Genomic DNA, 23,717 nt, shown 5'->3' on the forward strand with positions numbered 1-23,717 from the left:
AAGCCGCAGTACTGGGCTGTAGCAGGCAGCACATCAGGTAATGGCACTTCTTTAAGCAAGCCTTGCTTAAAGCTTTGTACCCTTCTCTCTAGTTGAAGTGTAACACTAAGTTTTCCCCTCCCATAACACTAGATATGAAACATCTGGTTTAGGACACATCAGATTCAACTAGCTGTATCTTCTCTGAAAAGCTACATGGGTCAAAGCAGGAAATGTAACTCAAGGTACAGGTTAGGCTGAAATTTGGGGTTGACCTGATCACAGTCAGACTGAAGTATAACTCAGAGGACCAAAAGTCAACTGTGTTCTACATTCAGCACCGTCCCACACTGCCAGACCAGTAGAGCTGGCAGAGGTATGACAGAAGACAATACCAGATGCAAACATGAATGGGACTGAGGATCCCTGCCCAGCAGCGGTGCAGTGCTTATGAGAGAGAGTGGAAAAATAGGTGGTTTATCCAATATAGTTACTGCAAGAAAGCATCTCTGTGTGCATAACAGCAAAGTGTAGGGAAGAGAAATGTTTTTCCTTATACAAAACTTATAAAGGAAATGGAACTTGTGTAGGAAGATCAAACTTTTGGGTTTTTTCCCTCTTTAGAGTGAGGAGGAAGTAAAAAGCATAGCTGGGACTGTACAAAAGGTAAACGAAGCAAGGCACAAATGCCTTTCTCAGTAGTATCTTCTTACATAGTGTAAGGACACTGAGGAACATCTTCCTTTCACTGTCAAAGGCAGTCTGCAAAGGGTACTGATTTAGTTTACCCACACACATCAAGCTAGTGCCTTGAAAGGAAAGGTGAGGGATTGCCACTATTTGCCAGATGTCCAGGTTTCATCCAAACAGTCTATGGTAGTGTGCACAAGCCAGCAAATACAGCAAGCTGTGTGATAGCATGAGCATGAACCAATTAGGTGAAACTTAAGCTCAGTTTGAGAAAATATTTCAGTGCCCTTGTGGTGAACTAACTATGGGTTTCACCATATGAGGATTACGACACTTTACTGCATTCTTTCTCAACAGTAGTTTCATGTGAATCAGCACAAGTCCCAGGTCAAGCGAAGCTGGTGAGCCAGATGCTAGTTTTATTGCATGAATGCTTTCTTCTGTTCAAGTAGACCCCGTTGTATTTTTTAATTAAAATGGAGAAGAGCCTTTGTCAACAACCAAACTCAAAAAATGTGTAATTCTGTCCTGGCCATATAAGTGTGAGAGACCAGACCTACTGCAAAACCAAAACCAGGAGAAATTAACAAGTGCTGTTGATAATACAACACATTCACAGCAGCTAATTTATTTTTTCCTTTTTTTTTTCTTTTTTTTTAAACTATATTGTATGTACTGGACTTTACACTTAGTGGTCTTTTTAGAGATCTTCAAAGTTTTCATAAAACCAACTGTCTTCTGAATGATGTCCATTTCAATGGCACACTCAGACACCCAGCTTAAAATTGAAGAATTCCCATTGTGGCCACAACTCAGCAGAGCCTGAATCAGGTTGTTTTTCACTCAGTTATTGCCTGACATTGTTATAATGTCACCCTCGGGGCAGCTGGCAATACATTTATGTCCTCTGAGGTTTTCTTACGCTTAAAGCAGTTTTAATTGAACATGGATGAAAGTGGTGTTTCTTGAGAGAATTCCAAACAAATAATCTTCACAGAGGACAGCTCTATTTTAAGAGCTGCAGAGATTCAACTGAAGTTTATCCCTCTGAATGACACACAAATCCATGTACACCTTGCCTATAAAATGGTACAGAAATAATAATTTTTGCATTCCTGTGATCTATAGGGAAGAGAAATTACTTTAAGTAAATCTGATCATGGCTAGTTCAGCTGCAAAATTTTGAGAATGATCAATTACTTCAAAAGGAACAAGAAAAAAAGTTGTAGTAGGCAGTAAGTTTTTGTCCCATGTACCTTAGAGGTGGCTTGTAATCACATTTAACTTTGACCTTTTCGGTTTAGAACTAGTTGTTTAAGAGCCTTTTCAAGGAAATGGAAAGAGCTGAACTTATCTGCGGAGTAGTTAATTGCATTATAAATGTAAGAAATACACAGAATTAATTATCTGGAAATTACCATCTATATCCCCTGGCAATAAACTGAGACCAGATGACCGGCTCTAACTAGAAATCTAACTTTTAGATGGCTCAAGTAAGGCAAAGCAATTCTTACTGTTAATTTCCTTTTCTTCAATTATACACATATTCCAGTTTGGAGTCATGGTGGTGTATCTCTTCATTCCACTCCACTGGAGCCATTCCAGTAGCCACTGGGATTTCTTCAGAAGTCTCCTTCCAGACAAAGTTTAAAAACACTACACCTTCACCATTTTTCACTCACCAGCTGCTTTTGGACATCATTACAACCACATGTTTTTCTTTAGATCTCATACTTCTTATAATATTGTAGTTACACTCATCTTGTGTATCTCCCAGTTATTTTAATAATTTCTTTTAAGACTCTCATTCCTCTTCCTACCCAACACAGAGTTGTTCCAATTCTAGTTTCAAACCACTGAAACAAGACTGCAATAATTTAATCCATAATCACACTCCAGCTTCCCTCTTTCCTCACATCTGACTTTAACTGTGTATCTTTAAGTTATACCCATTCTATTCACTGATCTGATAATGCTGCATGTTGACTTCAAGCTTCTATATTTTGAAAAATGCAACATTGCTTGCAGGGTACTCAGATAACTTCCACAAAAATAACATTCCTAACTTACTGCTTTGGTAATCCTGCCCTATTTTAGCCCTTCGGTGACTGCTTTCTCTGTAAAATGTAAATGTTATTCCTTTCAGAGTACTTCATGTCCTATCTTCCTTACACACTCTTGTTCACCAAAATGTTATCCCCAATTATTAACCAGTGACAATAATCTCCATCACTCCCGTGATAAGTCTTAAGAAAACATTTGGGGTTTTTTCCTCCATACTGCCCTTCCCATAAATATTCACCTTTTCTTTCATTGTCTTCCTTTAATTATATTTCTTACCTTCTGCCCCAGAAAGCCTGATAATGATTAGATTACAAGTGTGACGAGTCCATCACGCCCACCATTCTGCATGGTACTATTTTCTAAATTGCTTCTTTATATTTTAATCCATTTATTGTACTGAGCACTTATGTCCTGCTATCACTCCTGTGTTTTAATTTACTGATTTGTTTCTGTATCTTTTTATGTTTCCATTGTGTCTCACATAGTACAGTCTAAAAGTAGTGATTCCATACATTACAGTACTACCGATACTAAATAATAATACTAACCTTGATTGAGTTGAGGTAAATTAGGACATTAGGAAATTGTCTAAGAAGAAAGAAGCAGGAGGACATGCACTGTCTTCCTGGAATGGTATCTAAAATTCAAAAGAGAAATGCAGATTTGTAGAACTTAAAAACACATGGTAATGGAAATCGCTGCCATGATTGCTGGCACCTCTGAAAGCAGCCAGTTTCTAAAAATAGTGTAGCTTGCCTTTTCAGGCAAAGGACCATACTGGAGGTTAAGAAAAAACATTTGTTCATCTTGTCAACTCTCTCTACAGCATCCAATAACTTTTGCAAGACTTTGTTCAACAGCAAACTTTACAGAGACAGATAACAATTTTACCTAACAGGCCTTTTCCATGACACAATTTACATAATATAATTTTACTACGAATTATTCTTACTCTTAGGAAATGACAATTTATACAAAGCCTGAGTTTGCTATTCTTACACCATTAGCCTTCTTTCTTTAAAATTATGCTTTTCAGTTATCCCGGACAAAGAAACTCTACATATTTTAATTTTAGTTTGAGTTAGAGAGTAACTTGATATACTGAAACCATTGTCATAAAAAAGAATTAATACAAGAACAGGTAAAATATTCAGTGATGTCAGACAGCATGGAAACTAATGGCCATGCATTTGGATTACCACATTGCTCACAAGAGGTAAAGCCATAAATAAGTTCAACATCTCAGTCTGAATGACAGTCATTCAACTTTGCTGCTAGCTATGCCATCATGAACTCTGCTGCAACCATATTATGCTGTCACATAGTCTGATATTGCAAGCTGTGTCACTGAAAACTATCTCAAAGCTTTTGTAAAGATTTTGAAGTAAGCTTACTAGGAGTAATTTTTGTAAGACCCAGCTAGCAGACAAGGATGAGCCCAGGTAGCAACTGGGAAGGCCTAAATGGAAGTGATATCAAACATTACTATTCCACTACATCAAGTGATGGTTAGAGAGAATGCTGCTTTGTGCAGTTTGGAAAGGTGACAAGAGATCAAGATCCTCAGGGTATCCTGAGGTAATCTGCTCCCGACTGTTGGTTACCATCAATACATCTACATCAAAACATTAAAATAACTTCTCTGTATAAAGAAATTTCAGGTAAGAAAAGACCAATATTTTGACTCCATACCACCACACAATTTTGAGCATTCAACTGGAAAACTGTATATTCTCCTTTAAATATGGTAGGTAGTAATTATTCCTGGAAAGCACTTTATAAGATGTCAAAATACATTTCAAAGAAAGGTAAATATTCTCATTTTTTATCTTCTAGCGCTAGGATATACTGAGGTTGGATGTCCTGTCATTTCCATATAGAGACAATCAATCCTTATCTATGTCTGCACCATATCATTCAGTTCTCCAACCTCAGAAGATTATTTGGTTATTTATGAAGTGTTCACTTGGGAACAGAAACTGGCCTGTATATTTATCTGTCCTTTTTTACATGCAGGTATAGTTTTCATGAGAAATATATGCCTTTACTGGACAATAACAGAAACAGTTTTATTAAAAAGAGCCAAGAAACATTGATTAACGAGACTAGAGATAAGTAAAAAATTCCCCTTTTCTCTGAAATTTGATTTCGGAAGTTCATAAAATCACAATTTATTTTGAAGAAAATTTTAAAAATGCAAAACATGCAAAGAAGACTTAAAACTGAGGATGCATTTTTAGTAAATATCAATCACAGTAACAAAATATTAGAAACACAATATTCCTATAAATTATTTGAGTGTTTCTGAATTTTAGTATTTCTAAATTTAGTATTCTTATGTCCACATTTTGGCAGAAAATGTTATTATCCCAGCACACTATCCCCCATATATTTTACTGAAAGATTCCATTAAAAAAACCAAACAAGTCAAACATTCTTGTATCTCATAGAACTCAGCAATGAATACTACCTAGTGACAGAAAAACTAGAATTTTCTAATTCACCCCATGTGGCTCATGCAGAAAGAAGAAAAATTTGTCACTTGAAAAAATTACTTAAGAGTGACCTAAGAAAATCTTAAAGAAAAAACTGCATGAAGTTCAGAAGAAATGTCTCATTCCTCTCATCCAACATAAAATATGCCTGAGTTGGTCCTAAGAGAAGACCACTGAAAACAAATGGGGTACTCTTTTTCATTATACTTGCATTGCTTTGGGGTAGTTTGTAAGACTTATGCTAAGAACCAGAAACACGGCATTTATTGGGAATGTTAATTTGTTTGCACTGATGTTCCTCTTTCCCCATTTCCTCCTTAAAAGAAATCTGATCTGTTTAATTTCCCATCCAGTTGAGACCCTAGTAGAAGAGAATGAGAACTAGCTATAAAAATCTACGTATATCCTTTTTCATAATGTCATTTCACATCATTAGAATTAAGAATTTTTATCAAGCTTAAAAAAACCCCAAGCTGCTGTTCAGGTGTTATGTCTGCTGCTAGAGGATGAGTATTGACTCCTACACTCTAAGTACTGCTTGGATGCTTTTTAGTTTTTGTTTTGTCTGTCCCCTGTTAAAGTGCACAACATCCAACATGAGATAAAATATGTACATTTAATGGATATGACTTGCACATTAACTCAGTTTACTCCATGCTCCTTGAACCTCCAAGGCAGAGATCTAATTAAAAAAAGCAAAGGGCTTAATTGATGACTACAAATGACTTTACAAATAAATGACACTGCGCTCTTCCAAAACTCCTGTTGCTGCTTTTCTTAATGCAGTCAATGGGATTTCTACAGCTAAAAAAAAAACAAGTCAGAAAAAATATTCTGCATCTTCATTTTAATCTATTATTTTTGATAACCCACATTAAAAGAAGAAGCCTTGTAGACTGTTGTGATTTAACCCCAGCTAGCAACTAAGTACCACTCAGATGCTTGCTCACTCCACCCTCCTGCCCCCTAAAAAAAAGTAAAGCTTGTGGGTTGAGATAAGAATGTTTTGACAATTCAAATAAAATATTATTATTAATAACAATAGTAGTAATGAAAAGGGGACAGAGAGAGAGAGAGAAAAATAAACTCAGGAGAAACAAATGACCCAGAATATAATTGCTCACCACCAACCCAGCTCCTCCCCAGAGCACAGTAAGCCCCTCCCAGCCAACTCCCCCTGGTTCATGTGCTGGGCATGGTGTTGTATGGTATGAAATAACCCTTTGGCTCATTCAGATCAGATGTCCTCGCCATGCTCCCTCCCAGCTTCTCGGGCAGCTCCTCACTGGCAGAGCATGGGAAACTGGAAAGTCCTTGACTTTACAACAAGTAAAACATCATTGTGTCATTAACATTATTCTCATACTACATTCAAAATGAAGCACTGAACCATTCTCTAAAAAATTTAAGTCTATCCCAGGCTAAACTGGAACACAGGCCCAGTTGCAAGCAAAGACACAGCAAAGGATCTCCTCACTCTAGCAAAAAACAACCTGCTTTTGTATTATAAATCTGCAAAGCAGCTAAGCAACTTCATAACGACCTTAAAGGTCCTTGGAAGTACTAGCTGGATGGGAAGTGCTGAAGCATGATGTACACACTTAAACAGCATGGCTGGCTACTTAGGAAAAGTCCAAGTATAAAAACAGCAAGAATTCTGTTCTCTGTTCTAAATCCAGCTATTTGGCCACAAGTATTCAACATAATGGCTAATATGCTAAGTTACCTAACAACATAAAAACTGTTATATTGGATCCAAGGTTTGTCTAATTCAGAGTTTGCTAGGTAAGAATGTACAGCTATAGAAAGAAAATATTCTAATTTCACGTATAATACATCATGTGGTATGTAATAGCACTTCTGCTGAAGTTTATCCCAGCTTTCAACAATCTACACTGAAGACTTCTTAATCACCACTAAAAAATTTGTGTTAAACAGCCAATGGCCTTTTCATCTACAACTTTTTTAATACATTCTGGTTCTCACAAGTTTCTCTATGAAATAAGTTGTGTTATGTGAAAAAGTAGCTAATGCTGTTTATTTTGTCTTAAGTGATAATTTATGTCAATGCTCTTTGATTTTTGTATTGTACAATAAATAATTCTTCTCTAGCCCTCTTGTCGTTGTCATTTATGATGTACATAATCAAATTCAGTCATAATTTTTCAGCCCATGTATTCTGCATTACTTAATCTCTCCTTTTCTCCTACTTCAAGAATCCATCCCCTTTCTTTGATCATCCTTTCTGTATTTATTGTATCCTTTCTTGATCTACCATTTTTTTAAAGCAATGTAAGAACCAGAACTGTAGACAGTATTCAAGGAAAAGAATCACATCTGTATACAATGACAGCAATTATTTTTGTTTTCTCTTTCCTCATCAATTCTTAAGATCCTCTTCAACTTTTCTGATAATTTTGCTAAATTTAATTTGCATATTATTACCCAGTCTTATACAGTCTTTCATATCTTTCATCATTGTGGAAGCTTTTATTTGTACTACTATGGGTAATTTTGTACCATTGGCAAACCTAGTCATGCCATTATTTGTCTTCTATAGCTCATTAATTATGGATACAAGCCTTTTCTTTAGAGAAACAAAAGGTTCTTTCAAGTGTTCAAATCAGGTCCATTTTATCCTTTTCACTGCTACTTCCCTATAAATTTTCTAATTTTCTGCTAGAAATGAGAAAGGTTATTATGTAGCTTCTCTTCTTAGGATTAGTACTGTGGACATTTTTTGAGGTATTTGCTAACAAGCAGATTTTGAATTTGATTATACTCAGATGACTGTAGTACAATTGTAATTTCATAATAAAATTTAAACTCAGGTGCTATGTAATTCAATATTGGTCCAGAGTTACCTGTTCACTTGTGCTTTCTCTAAAAAAGATAGAAACAAAAAGTTCATGCTGTTTATTATGCCATGTAATTGCATTTATTAGGTCAATATGGGCAGAACAAAAGTCTCCAACTATTATTTATCTTTCTATATAAAATCTCTAATCTGTTTAATATGCCACTCACTGTTCTTATCCAGGGCGGCTGGTGAATAATTTGGCTTCAATATGGTGAGTTGCCTATCTAAACATATAACTGAAAACAATATTATTTTACTCACTGATAAAGAAAAGATATTTATTTTGAGAGAAGTCTTCTATATATTTAGAACCATTTTTCCACTGGCATAACCTATTTATCTATGTACGTTTATTTATTTATATGTATGTTTATTTAATTATGTGTATATTTATTTGTATATATGTATTTATTTATATGTATGTTTATTTATTTATATGTATGTTTATTTATGTACAACCCATGTTTATTTAATGTAGAATCCCTATTGCACATTAAATCCCATAGACATTAAATACATTAATATACTACATGTTACCTTCCTCCTATCACATAAAAAATTATTTTAGTTTTTAGCTTCCTCTTCGAAAATCAGGCATTCCACTTTAACGTCTTTAAAAACCTCTAATATTTGTATAAAAACACTTACATACTTGGACTTCATGTGCTTGTTTTTTTCCTCTTCTAAAATCAGGCATTCCACTTTACTCAACTTCTTTAAAAACATCTAATATTTGTATAAAAACACTTACATACTTGGACTTCATGTGCTTGTTTTTTTGTTATGTCCTACCTAAACAGAACTGTTTGCCTCTTCTATTTCTATGTACAGTTTGATGACCTCCATCTGTTATTCATTTGAGGATAAACAAAACCCCTCACACTATTTACCTATAAATGAATTTCCCTGAACTGTGTGCTTTTCTCTATAGCAGTTTCCTCCCACAAACTTTTAAGAAGATGATGAAACACTTCTTACATGGAAGTACCACGAGGGTAGGATGCTCACAGTACTGATGCTTCCTTTTGCTTCTGATTGGAACCAATCCTTCCTATTGGCTCATTTTTTTCAAGTAATTCACCTTCCTAAGTGTACTACTGCCATTCCCCATGCCATTGAAAGGTTGAAGTCTTAGCCTCTCTATCTTTATTTTGCATATGAGTTTTAAAGTATTTCACAGTAAAATTAAGACTTTTAGCTTCCTAAAAATTTCAATTTTGGGCTATATCATCACAAGAAATCCTTCCCTGACTATCTTTTCCCTGAACCTGCCTATTTTTCTCTCTTATTCAAGCAAGAAGTTAGTCTCAGAGCTTCCATTTATCCCTGTAGCCAAAGTCCTCTTTACATTTTTATGACCTGCATTTTCAGAGCACACTTCATGCTAGGACTCTATGTACTTGACAGGTTTTCATCAGTGGTCCTAGATTTGTACCTGTGTATCTCTGCCTCTGTGGTTTCAGCTGTTCACTTCATTGAATTAATTAGGCTGGTGTCTTCTGTTTCTCTAATGGGATTATTAGACAAAGGCAAGCTGCCACGGAGTTTCTCACAAGGACCTGCAGTTTGCAGTACAGCCTCTTCTCCAGGGGAAGTCATACATTAAGGTTTGGAATTAAGACTTCTAATTTAAACTTTCAAATTTGTTTTAAACCTTTTGAAACACATCCTGTAGAAGCAGCAGCCTAGCAATATTCCTGCTAACAGTCACCAGTTAGACACAGATATGATGGTATACACCTGGATATTTTAAGATGACTTACTTAATGGAACATTTCAAACATACCACATTCACTGGCTGATTCCCCCACCAACTGGAAGAACTGTTGAGCAATTTTCAGATGATCTCTCTGCTGGAAGAATAAAAATGAAATCCAAGATGAGTTACAGGGTTGATGCTACAATACACAGTGAAAATATGCTCTGAGGAACACTTAGGGAACACCTAACTAATAAACCAGGGCTGAAGCAAAACCAGAAAAGGCAAATGTGCCATTCTATGTGCCTAGATAAAGAAGAGCACCATACAAAGCAAATGGGGATTTTCTAAACAGGCTAGAGAAATCAAATTCATCTTGATTTACTATCAAGACCAGCAGCAGAAATATGCATTTCACTCATTCTGGAGTGATTATTATACAGGAGGTAAGAGACTCAGAAATCCTGCAATCTAAATAAGAAATGACTGCCTCCTTCACTCCATTCCAGTTTCTACAGATCTGTTTACATTGTGTTGTTGGAGAAGCTGGAGAACCCCATGGGCTTTACTCACCGAGCCCATTTCTTGTCCAAGTGCTGCATTTACCACCCCTTTGAGGATGTACTCCTGGGGGGAAAAAAAGTTAAAAGAGATGAGAGGAGACATGGTGAAGATTTCAGAAGACACATAAAAGGCTACATGTACAGTATTTTCTTCATTAATTCAACTCTATCACAAGTTTAGTAGGTAGCTGGTTAGTGTGGTAGTGCTTAAGCACTGTACTAATTTAGTCCCCCAAAACACATTCTACTTGCTGGGTAGTCCCTTCTACTAAATATGTTAGATACAAAGGGGTACTATGTTTTCTGGTAACTTATGGTCAAAGGAGGAACATGGTAACATTCTTTCATGCCCTCTTCACCATCATATCACCAAGCAGTGCATGATTGTTATACTAAAGCACAGATCCCCTTTCAAATATGCATATTGGTTAACCATAACCACTGACATCCTTGCTGCAAAATTCATAGTGTTTCTCATCAGAACAAATATGTCAAGAGGTTTGTGCTCTGTGGCCATGTTACTCCAGTGAAATTAGCAACAGAAGTTGAGTACCCTGTAACCTCTAGTAGAAGAAACAACTGTAGTTTAATTCTTCTCTGAACAATTTTTTCTCAGCATGTAACAGACTCTTCTGTCTTACCTAAATCTTATAATTAGGAGTTATATCTATACAACTGTTTTAGTAGGTACTCCTGATAAACCAGGACAGCCCTGTTACAGAGGTAAACATTGAACAAGAGAGACATCTTTCAAGAGACCAAGAGGCCAATGACAGAATGTAAAGAAATATTCTGAGACTACTAGCCAGGATAGTAAGTAATCATTTTAGCACACCAACTGTCTTACAGATGCCAAATTATTATCCTACAGGCATCAAAATAAAGAAGAAATTTGAGAAGTACTCAAGGAGGTTTTACAAGTAGTTTTGCAAGTATTAGCAGGGAGTTCTTTAAAAGTGTGAGTGAGCAATGGAAAAAAAAAAAGCACAAATATTCTCACTTCAAAATGTTACCAAGAATTATTAGCCAAGTATACTGGGACAATATTCCACAATAGGAACAACAGCTGCAGAAAACTGTTCAAGCAAGTTTTGCTATACTGAAAATGCAAGAAGTGTAAAGCAACATCAGAAAACACTCCTCACTCCTCAGCACAGAATCACCGGATCTGTGTTTTTGAGGTTTTCCTTCTCCCTCCTGCCCTCCCTCATTCCCTCCCTCTCTCCATCCAATTCCTTACATAGATGCATGAAAGGTCCCTTTTATGCCCAGCTATGTGACCTTTGGAAAATAAACTGCAAAGAGGAATAAATCAGAGACTAAAGATGCTGGAAGAGCCACAGAAGAAAATTACAGTAGTAGCCAAGGGACACTGTAGTTTTCACTCATGGCAGCCAAAGTGTGATGGGATTAGAAAATACCATTTATTAAAACTGTTTAATCTAATCTAGCTCATTTTAATTGAAATGGCTTCAGGACAAACTATATGAGCATCTGAGCTAGCAAATCTGAGGGATGAAAGCCACACCAGGCACACAACCAGCTATAGTTGTAAGGGGGCCTTTACCTATGCAGTAATGGTCCATTTCCCAAAATCAAGGCTGCACACAACAGAGCTGCATTCTTAGTTGAACCCAGGCGGCACAGTAATAAACAGGCTAAAGTACTCATATAGGCACACATATAATACTTTATGCATGCACATTAAATTTATTGTTGATGAAGGGTTGAAAACACAAAAGTTTTAAGAGTGGAAATGGGGCAAGCTGTCCTCAGGATACCAGTTTTGTATGTGGCAGATTTCTTATCAGTTTATAACCTCTGTCTTTATGTGTCATGACATCATTTTCCAATTACCTGTGGAGCTGTAGGTTCCAGGTCCTTAATCAGGTTATAAGCCTCCTGTACGTCATCTGAAATGCCAGACATTAGAATGCATGACAACCCAGTGCACACTGTATTAGAACAAGTCACTCATCCTCTACAACATTCCCCAACAGTCATAGACTAAGAAATAAACCATTTAGACAGGAGGAGAAAGGTACCTATAAATCATTGTGAATTTCTATCACAATGGTGATAGTTTTCTAGAACTCAAATAACAAACACAGAGTGAGTAATAACTTCTTTAATACTACAGTTTTCCTAGCAGAGATGTTTTGGCCCCTTTGTTCATAATCCAGTGTTTGCCTTCTCAACAGCACAAGGTCAAAATAATAAATCCATCATCTTCCTGTATTTTGTTTTCCCAAATTTATTTAGCCCTCAAAGAGAACAGGAAACATAATATTTTCCTTAGCAATATTTCAGCATTTGTCCAGCAGATCCTAATTAAAAAGGAAAAAGCACTACTATTTATTTAGCCCTCAAAGAGAACAGGGTAACATGATGCTGTAGAGAAACATAATCTTTTCCTTAGCAATATTTCAGCATTTGTCCAGCAGATCCTAATTAAAAAGGAAATAGCACTACTAGTATCGAAGTTTAAATGTGAAGTTTGAAATCTATAAATAACTTCATTTCCACACAAGAATTATATAAACTGAATAGATCCTAAACTTTCCCTGAATTAAAAAATATGTTGGCACTGTGTTTGGCTTTGTAAATCAACTTTGTGAAGACCCTCTGTTACTGGCAAAATTTTGTTAATACAGCATTACACCAACTGCCCAAATAAGCCTTATCAAACAAATTTTTTTTTCACTAGAACAGAAAATCCCTGCAGCCACTGAAGGCAATATGCACTGGAGCTGCCAGGCTCCCACTCATAACCTCTGCTTTCTTATCTACTCCCTTCACTCTCTTGAACAATCACATAGTAAGGCAGCATTACCTTTGCTTTTCTTTTTTCCCTTTTTTTAAAATATTTTTTGTTCGCTCAGACCACCACCACAAAAAAAAAAAAAAAGAAAAAACAGCAACCCTTATTTTTCCTTCAACAATCACATAGTAAGAAAGCATTACCTTTGCTTTTCTTTTTTCCCTTTTTTTAAAATATTTTTTGTTCGCTCAGACCACCACCACAAAAAAAAAAAAAAAGAAAAGACAGTAACCCTTATTTTTATTAAGCCAGTGTAGACCATCAACACAGAACTATGCTCTCCAGGCTCCAACAGAAGTGACTAGCAAATCTCATGGCAGCAGATTACAGCAGGATACCAGTTGACCTCAAACCCTGTTAGAAGTCACTATGCTGAAGAGTTGAAAAAACAGGATGCATGTTTGTGCTTCAGCCACTCCAGTTCAGAGCATATATCATCAGCACAACCCTACGTTTATCAGAGACCTTTTCAGTTTTGGAGACACAGCTGTAGTCACTAGAAGTAAGAATTTCTCACTTTCCTAACCAATGTTGCTACCTAGCAAGACTTAAAAAATGAAAACTTAGCCAAACCAAAAAAGAAGTTTTAGTCCAAATTCCCTTTGATCTTTGTCAGTACACAAGTAATTTGTATATCACAGTAAATTGAATCAAACAAATGTAAATAACTGCAAGGTTAACAGCATATGAGTAAACAAGACTGATTTTTAACTGATGCATGAGATGCACTTTGTTTCCATGCAAGTAGAACTTAATTTGACACATATGTAATTATCAACAATATTGTTGTGCAAGATAATTGGTAATAGTATTAATATTGCCTATAGTGACACTGGCAACAATACTGGACAGAAAGGTGGCTAGGGACAGCAGACATGGATTTACCAAAGTCAAAATGTACTCACTAATTCAAGGCATGACAGGTTGTGTGAACAAGGAGATAAAGGTTGTTGCTGTACACTTTGACTTTAGCAATGTATTTGAAATGGTCCCTCATACAAACTTGAAAGATAGGACTGGCTAAGTAAGACTATAAGGGGATAGAAAACTGGATGGACTACCTAAGGATAGTGACCAGTTGTACAAAATCCAGCTGGTGGTTCGTCGCTAATCAAATGCCCCAGGGACTGATACAGTTGAATAACTTATTTTTATTAATGATCCAGATGATAATATAGAGTACTCTGAGCAAGTCTGCAAATGATGAAAGATTGTGAAGAAAGCTCCCAGATATTGAGAAGCAGCTCAGCAGGCTGAAAAAATGGGCTGAAAGAAATCTGATGAAGTCTTGCACCTTACTTGGTTTGAAACATGCCTGAGCAAGTCAACTGGCTAAAAGGCAATCTGGCAGACAGCACGGCCTTGCAGCAAAGGAGGCACACTGGATCATATTAGCATGAATGGAGCCATCATGGCAAGAGAAGGAATTCTTTATTTGGCACTTGTAAGGCTGCCCAGGCTTGGGATCTGACGATCAAGACAAGACATTGAAACACTGGAGCGAGCCCACCTGAGGGCTCCCATGGCAGGAAGAGGGCTGAGGAGAAACTGAGAGAACTGAGTTTATTTAGCCTTCAGATAAGAAAGGATCTCAGGGGAGATCTTATCACTGTCAAAATTAACTGATAAGAGGATATAGAGTAGATGGAAACAGGTTCCACAGAGTGAGAGGAAGGCAATGGACTCAAGGTAGAACAGAGGAAGTTCTAACTGGATGCTTGTCTGGACAAGGCTTTATCTAATTGGACCTACCTTGAATCACACAGCCAGTCAACCCACTGTTGAATAAAGAACACAATGGGAGAACAGGAATAGATCTGAAAAACTCAGATATAATTCAAAGAAGCCGGAAAACACAGGAGAGATACAAGTAGAAAATCCTTACCAACTGATTCTGGCTACCTACCTGCATTCTTCAGGAATTATAAAGTAGATTTTCATGAAATATCTTGTTCACAGTCACTTTGGTTCATATTTTGTTTGTGCTGTATTTACAGAAATGGCTGTCCTTGCCTTAACAGGACATACGCTTACCATTTTCACATATTCAGGCAGAGGAGAGGTCCCCTCACTAGAAACAAAAAAACACTACCATCCCCAAAGCCATCTCCTGCAACCCAAAAACTCCAATACTCTGCTGAAGTAGGCTTTTTTTGAGTGCATGGTACTAAAACCCTTCTCTGCAAGCCATGGGAACTTTTACTTTGCTGTTTTACAGAGGAAGAGAAAGTGAAATAAATAACTTTTTACTGCAAAGAAAAAAAAAGCATTGAATAACTTGAGATGAGATGAATTAATGTCATCTCTGAAGCTATGAAAGAGCCACAGGAAGGTGTATTTACCTTGCTGGAGATAGTAAATCACAAGATTCAGTCTTGCCTCAGGAATAACATCAACCAGGGGAGGGAGGACTTGCAAAGCCCCTTCTCCTCCTCGGAAAACCACCTGCAGAGAAAAGCAGCATATGGATAATCATGTATCAGAATCTTTTCTATGATAAGTTAATTCAAGGAAATTAATCCTTAAATTCCTGCATAAACAGTATGAAAAGGTCAGTGGCTCTGGCATTAGTTTAATTCCTGCTTTAATATAGCTGTAGAATTATACAGTGTGACAATCTTTACTCTGAAGAATATAAGAATATAACTAAACATCCATACGTAAAGATTAACTTATTTCAGCTTTTAGCAGCTCAAAAGAGTGAAACATTATATATCAAAGATTTAAAAGAGTAACATAGTCTGAATGAAGGGAACACCTACAAAACTATAAACTGCTTATGATGTTTTCATATGAAAAAAAATTAGGCTAACAACTCCACATTTGTTTAGAATGACACAGGATCCCAAAATCATCAGGAGCAGTCAGTTATACTCCAGTTTCATATGACTGTTCCTCCAACAAGATCTAATGTACTTATTCAATAAAGCACTGGCAAAAATACCAACATACAAAATAAACAACACCAACTTACAAAAGTCCAGTTTGAAAGCAATTTTAACTCTTGGAGAAAGAAGTGTTAGCTTGCGATGACTGCTTGTGAAAAATGACAAGGCAAGTAACTGCCTGTCATTAAATATGAGCAATCTACAGTTACCAGTTGTTCAGCAAAATAATACCACTGAATGGAAAATTAACCATTAGTTACTCTTAGTGACTCTTTTACTGCAGAACACAAAAGTATTTTGGTTTTACAAGCATCTTTTTTCCTAGAACTCGCTGCTTAGTACTTTTGGGACAAAGGCCATTTTCAAGAGCTATCTTTATTCCAGTCAAATTGCTCTGGTACTAGAGTTCAGGGTCATCCTGACTTGTTTCTGTAGTGTCTTTATTGAGAGGGCTCCACAAAGTATTTTGCATAGGTACTCTTACACAACATACATTATTTTAATATGCTTTCAGAACTAAAAACAACAGTATTATTATTTTCTTGACACAGTCTCAAACTGTCAAGGAAAAATTCCAGGAAAAAAAGTAAATGCACTGGATAGCACATTCATTATACTGGTAGGATTCCTGGAATGGGACTTATATGGCAGCAGAGACTCAATTAAGTCTGCAATTTTTCAAAATATTCCATTTTATGAATCATCATGAATACATCTACAAATGAGCGCAGTTCATCTTAAATCCCAGAAACGCATTACTTACCAGATTGTGCTTAATGAGCTCCTTACCAAACTCAAAAGATGATGAGGCACTGTCTGTCAAGTTTTTGAGCTCTGCCTGGAATTACATACATTCCAAAATTTTAACATAATACCAAAAAAGCACAGAAGCCTAAGTGGAGCTTCAAATGAGCTTCAAAGCTGACACCAAAATATCTCCATTGGTGTTGGATGACTAGAAGATTTTGCCTTTCCACTCCTATCTAATTATTTTAGCAATTGGGTAATACATATAAACACAAGACCAAAAGGATACTGGGAAAATGGTAAAACCACTGTGCTCATATGTGGACAGATGGGTTAATGCCAGGGAAACTGAAATAGGTGACATTCCTGACACAGAACACAGAACAAAGGTGAAGGCCATTATCAACATTACTGATTAAGACAAAGGAAAAGAAACATGTATGGAATCTTAAACTAAAATAAAGGTGAGTGGAAGGACTGTCCAATAGATACCTCTGCAGCCTTTCCATTGTAAAGTCGGAAATGGTTACAAGCCTTAAGGTTAAGAGCAATGGTGCTGTCAGGAACTTGCTGAAGATAAACAGCTAGGACTTCCTGTGATACATCATAGTAATCCAGTTTGTAATAGCACAGGGCCACATATACATTCAGAGCCAGGTATTCCCTGCAGGAAAGAGGATTAAAGAGAACCTTTAAATCCCACTAGATAGTTTAACATTTCCCCACTACACCGCATTAAAATCAGTAAATAAAAAGAAAGCTCTCATATCTACACATATTTTACAAACACATCAAAACTGGGGCTTCTGAGAAATGCTTAGGGCTTCTCCAGTTTGTCAGCTAGGACACATTCACAGTATTTTTTTCCACAGCAGCTACAGCAGCTTTTAAAAATTACTAACAAAACTTTTGGTTTGCAAGTCAGGGAAATAGTGGCAACTTCACACCAAGGAAACGTGCAGAACATGAGCATTGTAATTAGCCTGGCAGAACATCATTTTCTAAGCAATACACCGAAAGACATTTAATGTGCACTTAAAAGTTTGTACTAAGTATAATTATTTTAAAAAATCGTTGTCATTACAAACAGTCAAGCCAGAAGAACTGGACAGAAAAAAGACAAGCATTTGTGAAAACTCTCAGTAAAAGGATAACTGTTATGAAGGTTACTCATTTAGCTTTGAGTGATTGTTTCTGCAGGACTTGGAGGTTAAAATCTCTTTCCCCAGCATTACATCATACATGCATTATGATGGATTTCTCTGAAACATTCAAGATGAGCTAGGTCAAAAGATAGCAGTATTCTGGGACAGCAGTTTCTATTTTATTAAAAATACTTCCAGCCACTTAAGAATTCAATTTGTTCCTTGTTAAATTCTGAACTAAGATTTTGCAGAACATGACAGAAAAACCCATCAACAAGTATCACAGAGGATAAACAGAGAAGGAAAGAATTTCAGACATAAAGGAATGCAAGGAACTCTACATAAAACCCAAGAACTGAACCCTTCTATGGAAGGCTAAGACATGAAGGATAAGTCAATAATTCAAGCAAAGTCCCTAGACTGGCCATCAGAGGGGAAAAAATAAAAAGACAAAGCAGGTACATAATCATACATCATTTCAGAAGAAATAAGTAACAAAAAAAATATATCAGAATATGAATTAACCAACAATTTCACAAAAAGAAAACAAGAGAGAGCAGACATTTTTAAATGTGGGGTTTTCAATAATACTTTGAATGAACAAAATTGAGGAGCTGCAACTGGTGCACATTCTGTGATGGGAAAGGGACATAGCAGTTGTGGAAAATGTCTGTTTACAGAAACCTAGCAACTATTTGGAACATGAATACCACCAGTAAGATAGATGCTCCAATAGGGTTTAGAGATGCGCACCGATTGTCCAGCAGAATGCGCTTGTAGATATCAATAGCTTCTTGGTAGTGGGACCGCATGTAGTGGATAGATGCCAGGCTAAGCTGATCTTCTGTAACATCTTGCAGGTTCTGGTGAGAGCTCATCAGTTTCTTTTCATCACTGAACTGAAAAAGAGTGAGACACATTCTCAGAAGAGTTCAACAAGAAAAGCTTTTTAACTAAACAGGTTAGTTTTGTCCTTGCTGGTAAACACCATTAAATATCTGGAAAACTGCCGTTACTTTAAAGTTAATTTGACCAGTGGAGAAAGACAAACTTAAAGAGGCAGATGAGTTCAAACTGGATAAATGTTAAGCTAAAACTAAGCACACATTTTCCTTTAAGGTGTGATTTAGATATAATTACATGTCATGTGCTTTGATGGATAAGAGGGAAAGAGCTGAATTAATTATTTCACAAAAAGAATTTTGCAACACAAAATTTCATTGTAATTATTCAAGCCAGCAAAACTTTTGCTGTTTGTAGATCCAAATCTAATGTCTCATGCATAGCAGAAAAACTCAAGACTTGCAAATACACAAGCCCTAATTTTTACAAGTCTTCTTTACAGCACTAGTAAGTTCACTTTCACCAGCCTCCTAATTCTAGTTTCTTTGAGTAAATGATCTGTTTTTAAAAGCATTGCTGAATAGCACACAAAACACACACACAGAAGGTTAAAAACAAGAAATTCTAGTTTCTTTGAGTAAATGATCTATTTTTAAAAGCATTGCTGAATACACAAAACACACACACAGAAGGTTAAAAACAAGGAACAGAGTTAAACATACCCATTATATTTGTATTACAATAGTGAAGTTGAGGCTATTTACCTAATTGGTCTGCTCAAATCACTTATTCCACTGCTTCCCTTTGCTGCTTTTGCTGATTCAACAGTAATTATGAATTTCTCTTAGACACAAAGTGTATTATATATTTCTTTTTCCACCTATCTGCTAGTTTTCTTCAAATCCTTCTCCCTCTTTGAGCCAATCACAAAGGCAAGATAAGTTGCTTAAAAGAACTAAAGGCAATGGGCTTCCTAGTTTTGGCAAAACCCTTTATTTCCAGCAACTAACTAGATAAAGAGAAGTTGCATAATTCCTAGTTCATCACAGACATCTGTAAGTGACAATGCCACTGTAAAAAGGCTTTAAGATTTCTCTCTTAATACTAACAGATATTTAAGTAAATAGAATCTGACATCAAAGCTAACATTCAGGATTTATACTTCCTTTTAAGTCAGTATCATTATCAGAAGAATGCTTCTCACGTATTCTGGTACAGGATGGTACAAAACTTAATTTAAGGGAAGACAGTTATGTATAGTAAGTGAAATAAGCACTTAATTGTTGTTGAAATTAAATTAAATTTCATGCTATTAACAATATGGTTTCCTGGATACTGAACTACTTAAGAGGATCAGCAACAGCATATACACCATTTTGGTCAAATTGCTACACATAAGAGAGCTGCAACTTGGTACATTTAGGGAAAAAAGTAAAATAGTGGCTTCTACATTGCTGATTCTATTATGGTTTCATGTTCCTCATGATCAAAAATACCATTACATTCCTATTGTACAACTTATGTGAAGTGTATGGATAATACTTTCCTTAGAAACATGCTGAGAGCATCTATTCTGAGATCATGTTTTCATACTTGCTTTCTCCTCCACATTTTAATACAGTAGGGTGGTTATGAAAAATGTTTGTTCTTCGTCACCACAGGCATTTTCATTACTCTGCCAGGTTTCCAGCATAAATTACACATTAGCAAATTGAAAAGAAAACAAACAAAGCAGGAGTGAAGGAAAGATCATACCTTATGTGCCAGGTGAAAGAGTAAACGGTTCTGGAGACCACTCTTGGGTGCTGAAAGGGAAATTCAGTATTATTGTAATGAACTACTCACAGGGTATCTCTTCATGTTTTTAACTTTCTTTCTCAATAGACATGAATGCATCCCTATTACTTCATTAACTAGCCCAAGTACAGTTCTTCACTGACAGCACTTGGCAGGTCATACCTTGCGGGAGGTTCTACCAACTTTAGAGTGGTTTAGAGGTCTTTCTCATTCCTATCTTCATTCCCTGACTATTTCTTTTTAAATCACTGTTGAAAATAATTTTTCATTGGCCTCTACCTTCAATAAGCCCTAAAATTTCTATGAATTGCATTATAATTTCCCTACAGCAATTTCTCAATAATACTCTGGGTTGGTTTTTTTTGTGTTACATAAGCACAGCACTTTTTCAAAATAAAAAGCAGCAACAGATAAACTCAAGGCTCCTTCTGTATGTGTCACACTTGAAGTAAGTTTTGATTTATAATTCCAGGAATCTCAACAACTTGTAGTGTGTTGAAAAACCCTGGTAGTGCTGCTACCATTTTGTCAGTCATGTACATTACATTATACCTCTAATATTTCTTCTGTCCTTAGGAATGAAAGGCACATAAAAGAATTCTACAGCCAGAGCAGATAAGATTCAAACTAAGATATGGCAAGAGGTTTAAGAGGGATATTTTCTCACTAGAGCCAGTAAAGTTACTGAAATTTCTTGCCCCAGCGGGATTAGGAATTCCATTGATTTCACTCCATATGACACAAATTGTAAACTGCAGAATTTTAAGTCACTAGAGCCTTTTGCTTCACCAAGAGCAACAAATGTCCTGGTCAAACAGAGCTATTCATTTCTTTTGCAAGCAGTCTTCCAAAAAGCCTTCCCTTGTTTCCTGTACTTTTCCTAGCCTAATGAGCACTCTCATTCTGCTCAGACCAACCAGCTGGCAAACCATGTTCCACAGAAGGGGTGTACACGGAATCTTTACAAAAAGCAGAATTACTTACTGTGTTTATAAGGCCACAGAAGTGCAGAGTTAGCACAGCAATAGCCTGTAACACAAGGCTGTAATTCTTCTGACATCCTGAACCATAAAAGAGGGCTCAAACCACCAATCCTCTTCCCCACCACCCCCTGAAGATAGAATTTATTTTTTTAAGCAATTTAGGGAGAGATTTCCAGGTTTCTTATTCTTTCTCCACATAGTAAATAAACTTTGTAACACAGTGGACAGTGCCAAAACCCAGGCCATTCTGATAAGATTGGCAGCACAAGGCTGCCCACTAACTTCTAGTAAGTATAGCAACTATTTCTTCCCTTATTTCCTTAGCAAGCTGTGTTATTTAACCATGGTCCCTAGAAAAATTAGGACAGTTAATTGTATCTTTAAAGAACTACTAGAATAGAAGTCCAAAATACAAAGGTGGTATGAAAGCACCCTCACAAGACCACAACACCTTGTAAGATACTTCTAACAGAGCATCAAGTTGTTAAGAAGCTAAATTGTCTTCAGTCTAGGATATATGTGGGAATTAGGCTTTTTGTTAAGTAACAGAAAGTTTCTGATCTCCAATAAATACTCCATAGGCAGCTGTAGTACTATAACTGACACGACAGTATGAATATTTCATCCACTGAATTAGAAAGTGAGAATACCTTAATTTAAATGCATGCTCCTCACCTGACATGTTCCCCAGCATTAATTGATAGGTTTTAGTATCAAAGTGTAGAAGGGTTGCACATGGACCCTCCATGTGCTTTTGTGAGAAGCTTCAACCACAACCATCCTTCACAATTCAAAACATTTGGTCATCAAAGACTCCAAAAATACAAGTAGGACAAATTTGTACTGAAAATAACATAGTGTATAATCACAGTACTATGGGTAAAGGCACCAATGTTCCTTTTTTGAGTAGGTTTTCCTTTTTTTTTCCCTTTTGAGTGTGTGTTTTAGCATTAATTTCACTGTGAAAATTGTGACTTGCAAGCAATACTGTCAAGAATCTAAACCAAGGAATTTTTGTTTCACTGGTCAACCAGTGAGTACAGGCTGCCCTTGCAAACCTGGCATCTGATCTGACATCGAAATTGTTATTTACTTCTTGGCAAAAGCTGGAGGGTTAGCCCACATTATTTAACACTTAAAAACAGACGAAAGATGAAATCTGAGTTTTTTTGGTGTGCATGGATATATGGAGGGTGGAAAAATGTCCTGGTTCATAAGATATCACGTGATACTGGCTATCTGATATTCTTTAAAATGAGTTGCTTAAAATCCCATGCAAATATCACCCTGTCAATATAGTAAGCAGAAATATGGAAACTTTTAATGTCAGCAGTTTATTTTCTCTTAGTGTCAAGTGCATTCTTTAAGGAAGACAAGGAAACATATGAACAAGGTCAGATCAGTTTTCAGAAAGAATGGGGTCATCAATATTGGATAAAGACATTGTCAATCACTGGAGCAGGAAGTGATACAAAACTACCTCATCAGAGACAATGATTTTTAAGGGACATTTAAGGGACACTAGTTTGGTTTTTTATTATTCTCTGCTGCTACCGAATTTCATTGTCACTGATCTATTAATACTACAAGGAAGCACAAGCTCCTTTTCCTGTTTTGCTTTTTCAAGACAATGACTCTACTCTTTTTTTTTTTCCTTTTTAAATCAGTACTAAGCAATCTTGGGATCATAACGTACATGATGACAATGCTGCATTACAACAAACTGGACCCTGCTTCAGGTCTAGTATTGGCCTTGTAATCAAGCACTGAAGTAGGTGGATGAGATTTATCTCTTTCCACCTAGGAAACGCATTGATATTATTTTGCCAGAATTTTTGGCATGATCAGTGCTGTTTTTCCAGGCACTTGCGTCATAGCTGTCATAGATCTTAAAAGTGTTCTGCATATTTTTATGTGCTGACACTGACACGCACCTACTGAAGTTATTGTTAAATATAATAAGCAACTACAGTAAGAATGAAGACATTGTTGAAGACATCTTCACTAGTTATTAAACAAAACGTCAAACTTACTAGGAATGGCAGCTCAGATCTTTGTGGGTTCCATATTGCTGTCTCAGGCAGTAAAAAGATGATGAAATAGTGTCACGGACAAGCTGGAATTTGTGCCCTCTCATAAGAGT

General features: G+C 36.4%; 1 protein-coding gene across 5 annotated transcripts in view; it reads right to left on the bottom strand.

The window, feature by feature from the left end:
* Nucleotides 1-23,717, bottom strand: part of TTC26 (tetratricopeptide repeat domain 26) — a 58,670-nt gene that overhangs the window by 20,952 nt on the left and 14,001 nt on the right. For 3 of the 5 annotated variants that reach the window (XM_039700941.1, XM_039700942.1, XM_039700940.1), the window contains exons 5-13: nt 20,550-20,599; nt 18,705-18,850; nt 17,299-17,470; nt 16,823-16,897; nt 15,514-15,616; nt 12,208-12,263; nt 10,361-10,414; nt 9,875-9,938; nt 3,282-3,370 (exon numbers count right to left, since the gene is read on the bottom strand). In XM_039700941.1, coding sequence (XP_039556875.1) covers nt 3,282-3,370; nt 9,875-9,938; nt 10,361-10,414; nt 12,208-12,263; nt 15,514-15,616; nt 16,823-16,897; nt 17,299-17,470; nt 18,705-18,850; nt 20,550-20,599 — 809 coding nt within the window. Of the gene's footprint in view, nt 1-3,281; nt 3,371-4,629; nt 6,547-9,874; nt 9,939-10,360; nt 10,415-12,207; nt 12,264-15,513; nt 15,617-16,822; nt 16,898-17,298; nt 17,471-18,704; nt 18,851-20,549; nt 20,600-23,717 lie in introns of those variants that run through there. The other 2 variants (XM_039700943.1, XR_005626667.1) reach the window with 2 other exon arrangements.

The sequence above is a fragment of the Passer montanus genome, unplaced genomic scaffold (assembly GCF_014805655.1).
Source record: "Passer montanus isolate IOZ18808 unplaced genomic scaffold, ASM1480565v1 scaffold146, whole genome shotgun sequence".
Taxonomy (NCBI): domain Eukaryota; kingdom Metazoa; phylum Chordata; class Aves; order Passeriformes; family Passeridae; genus Passer; species Passer montanus.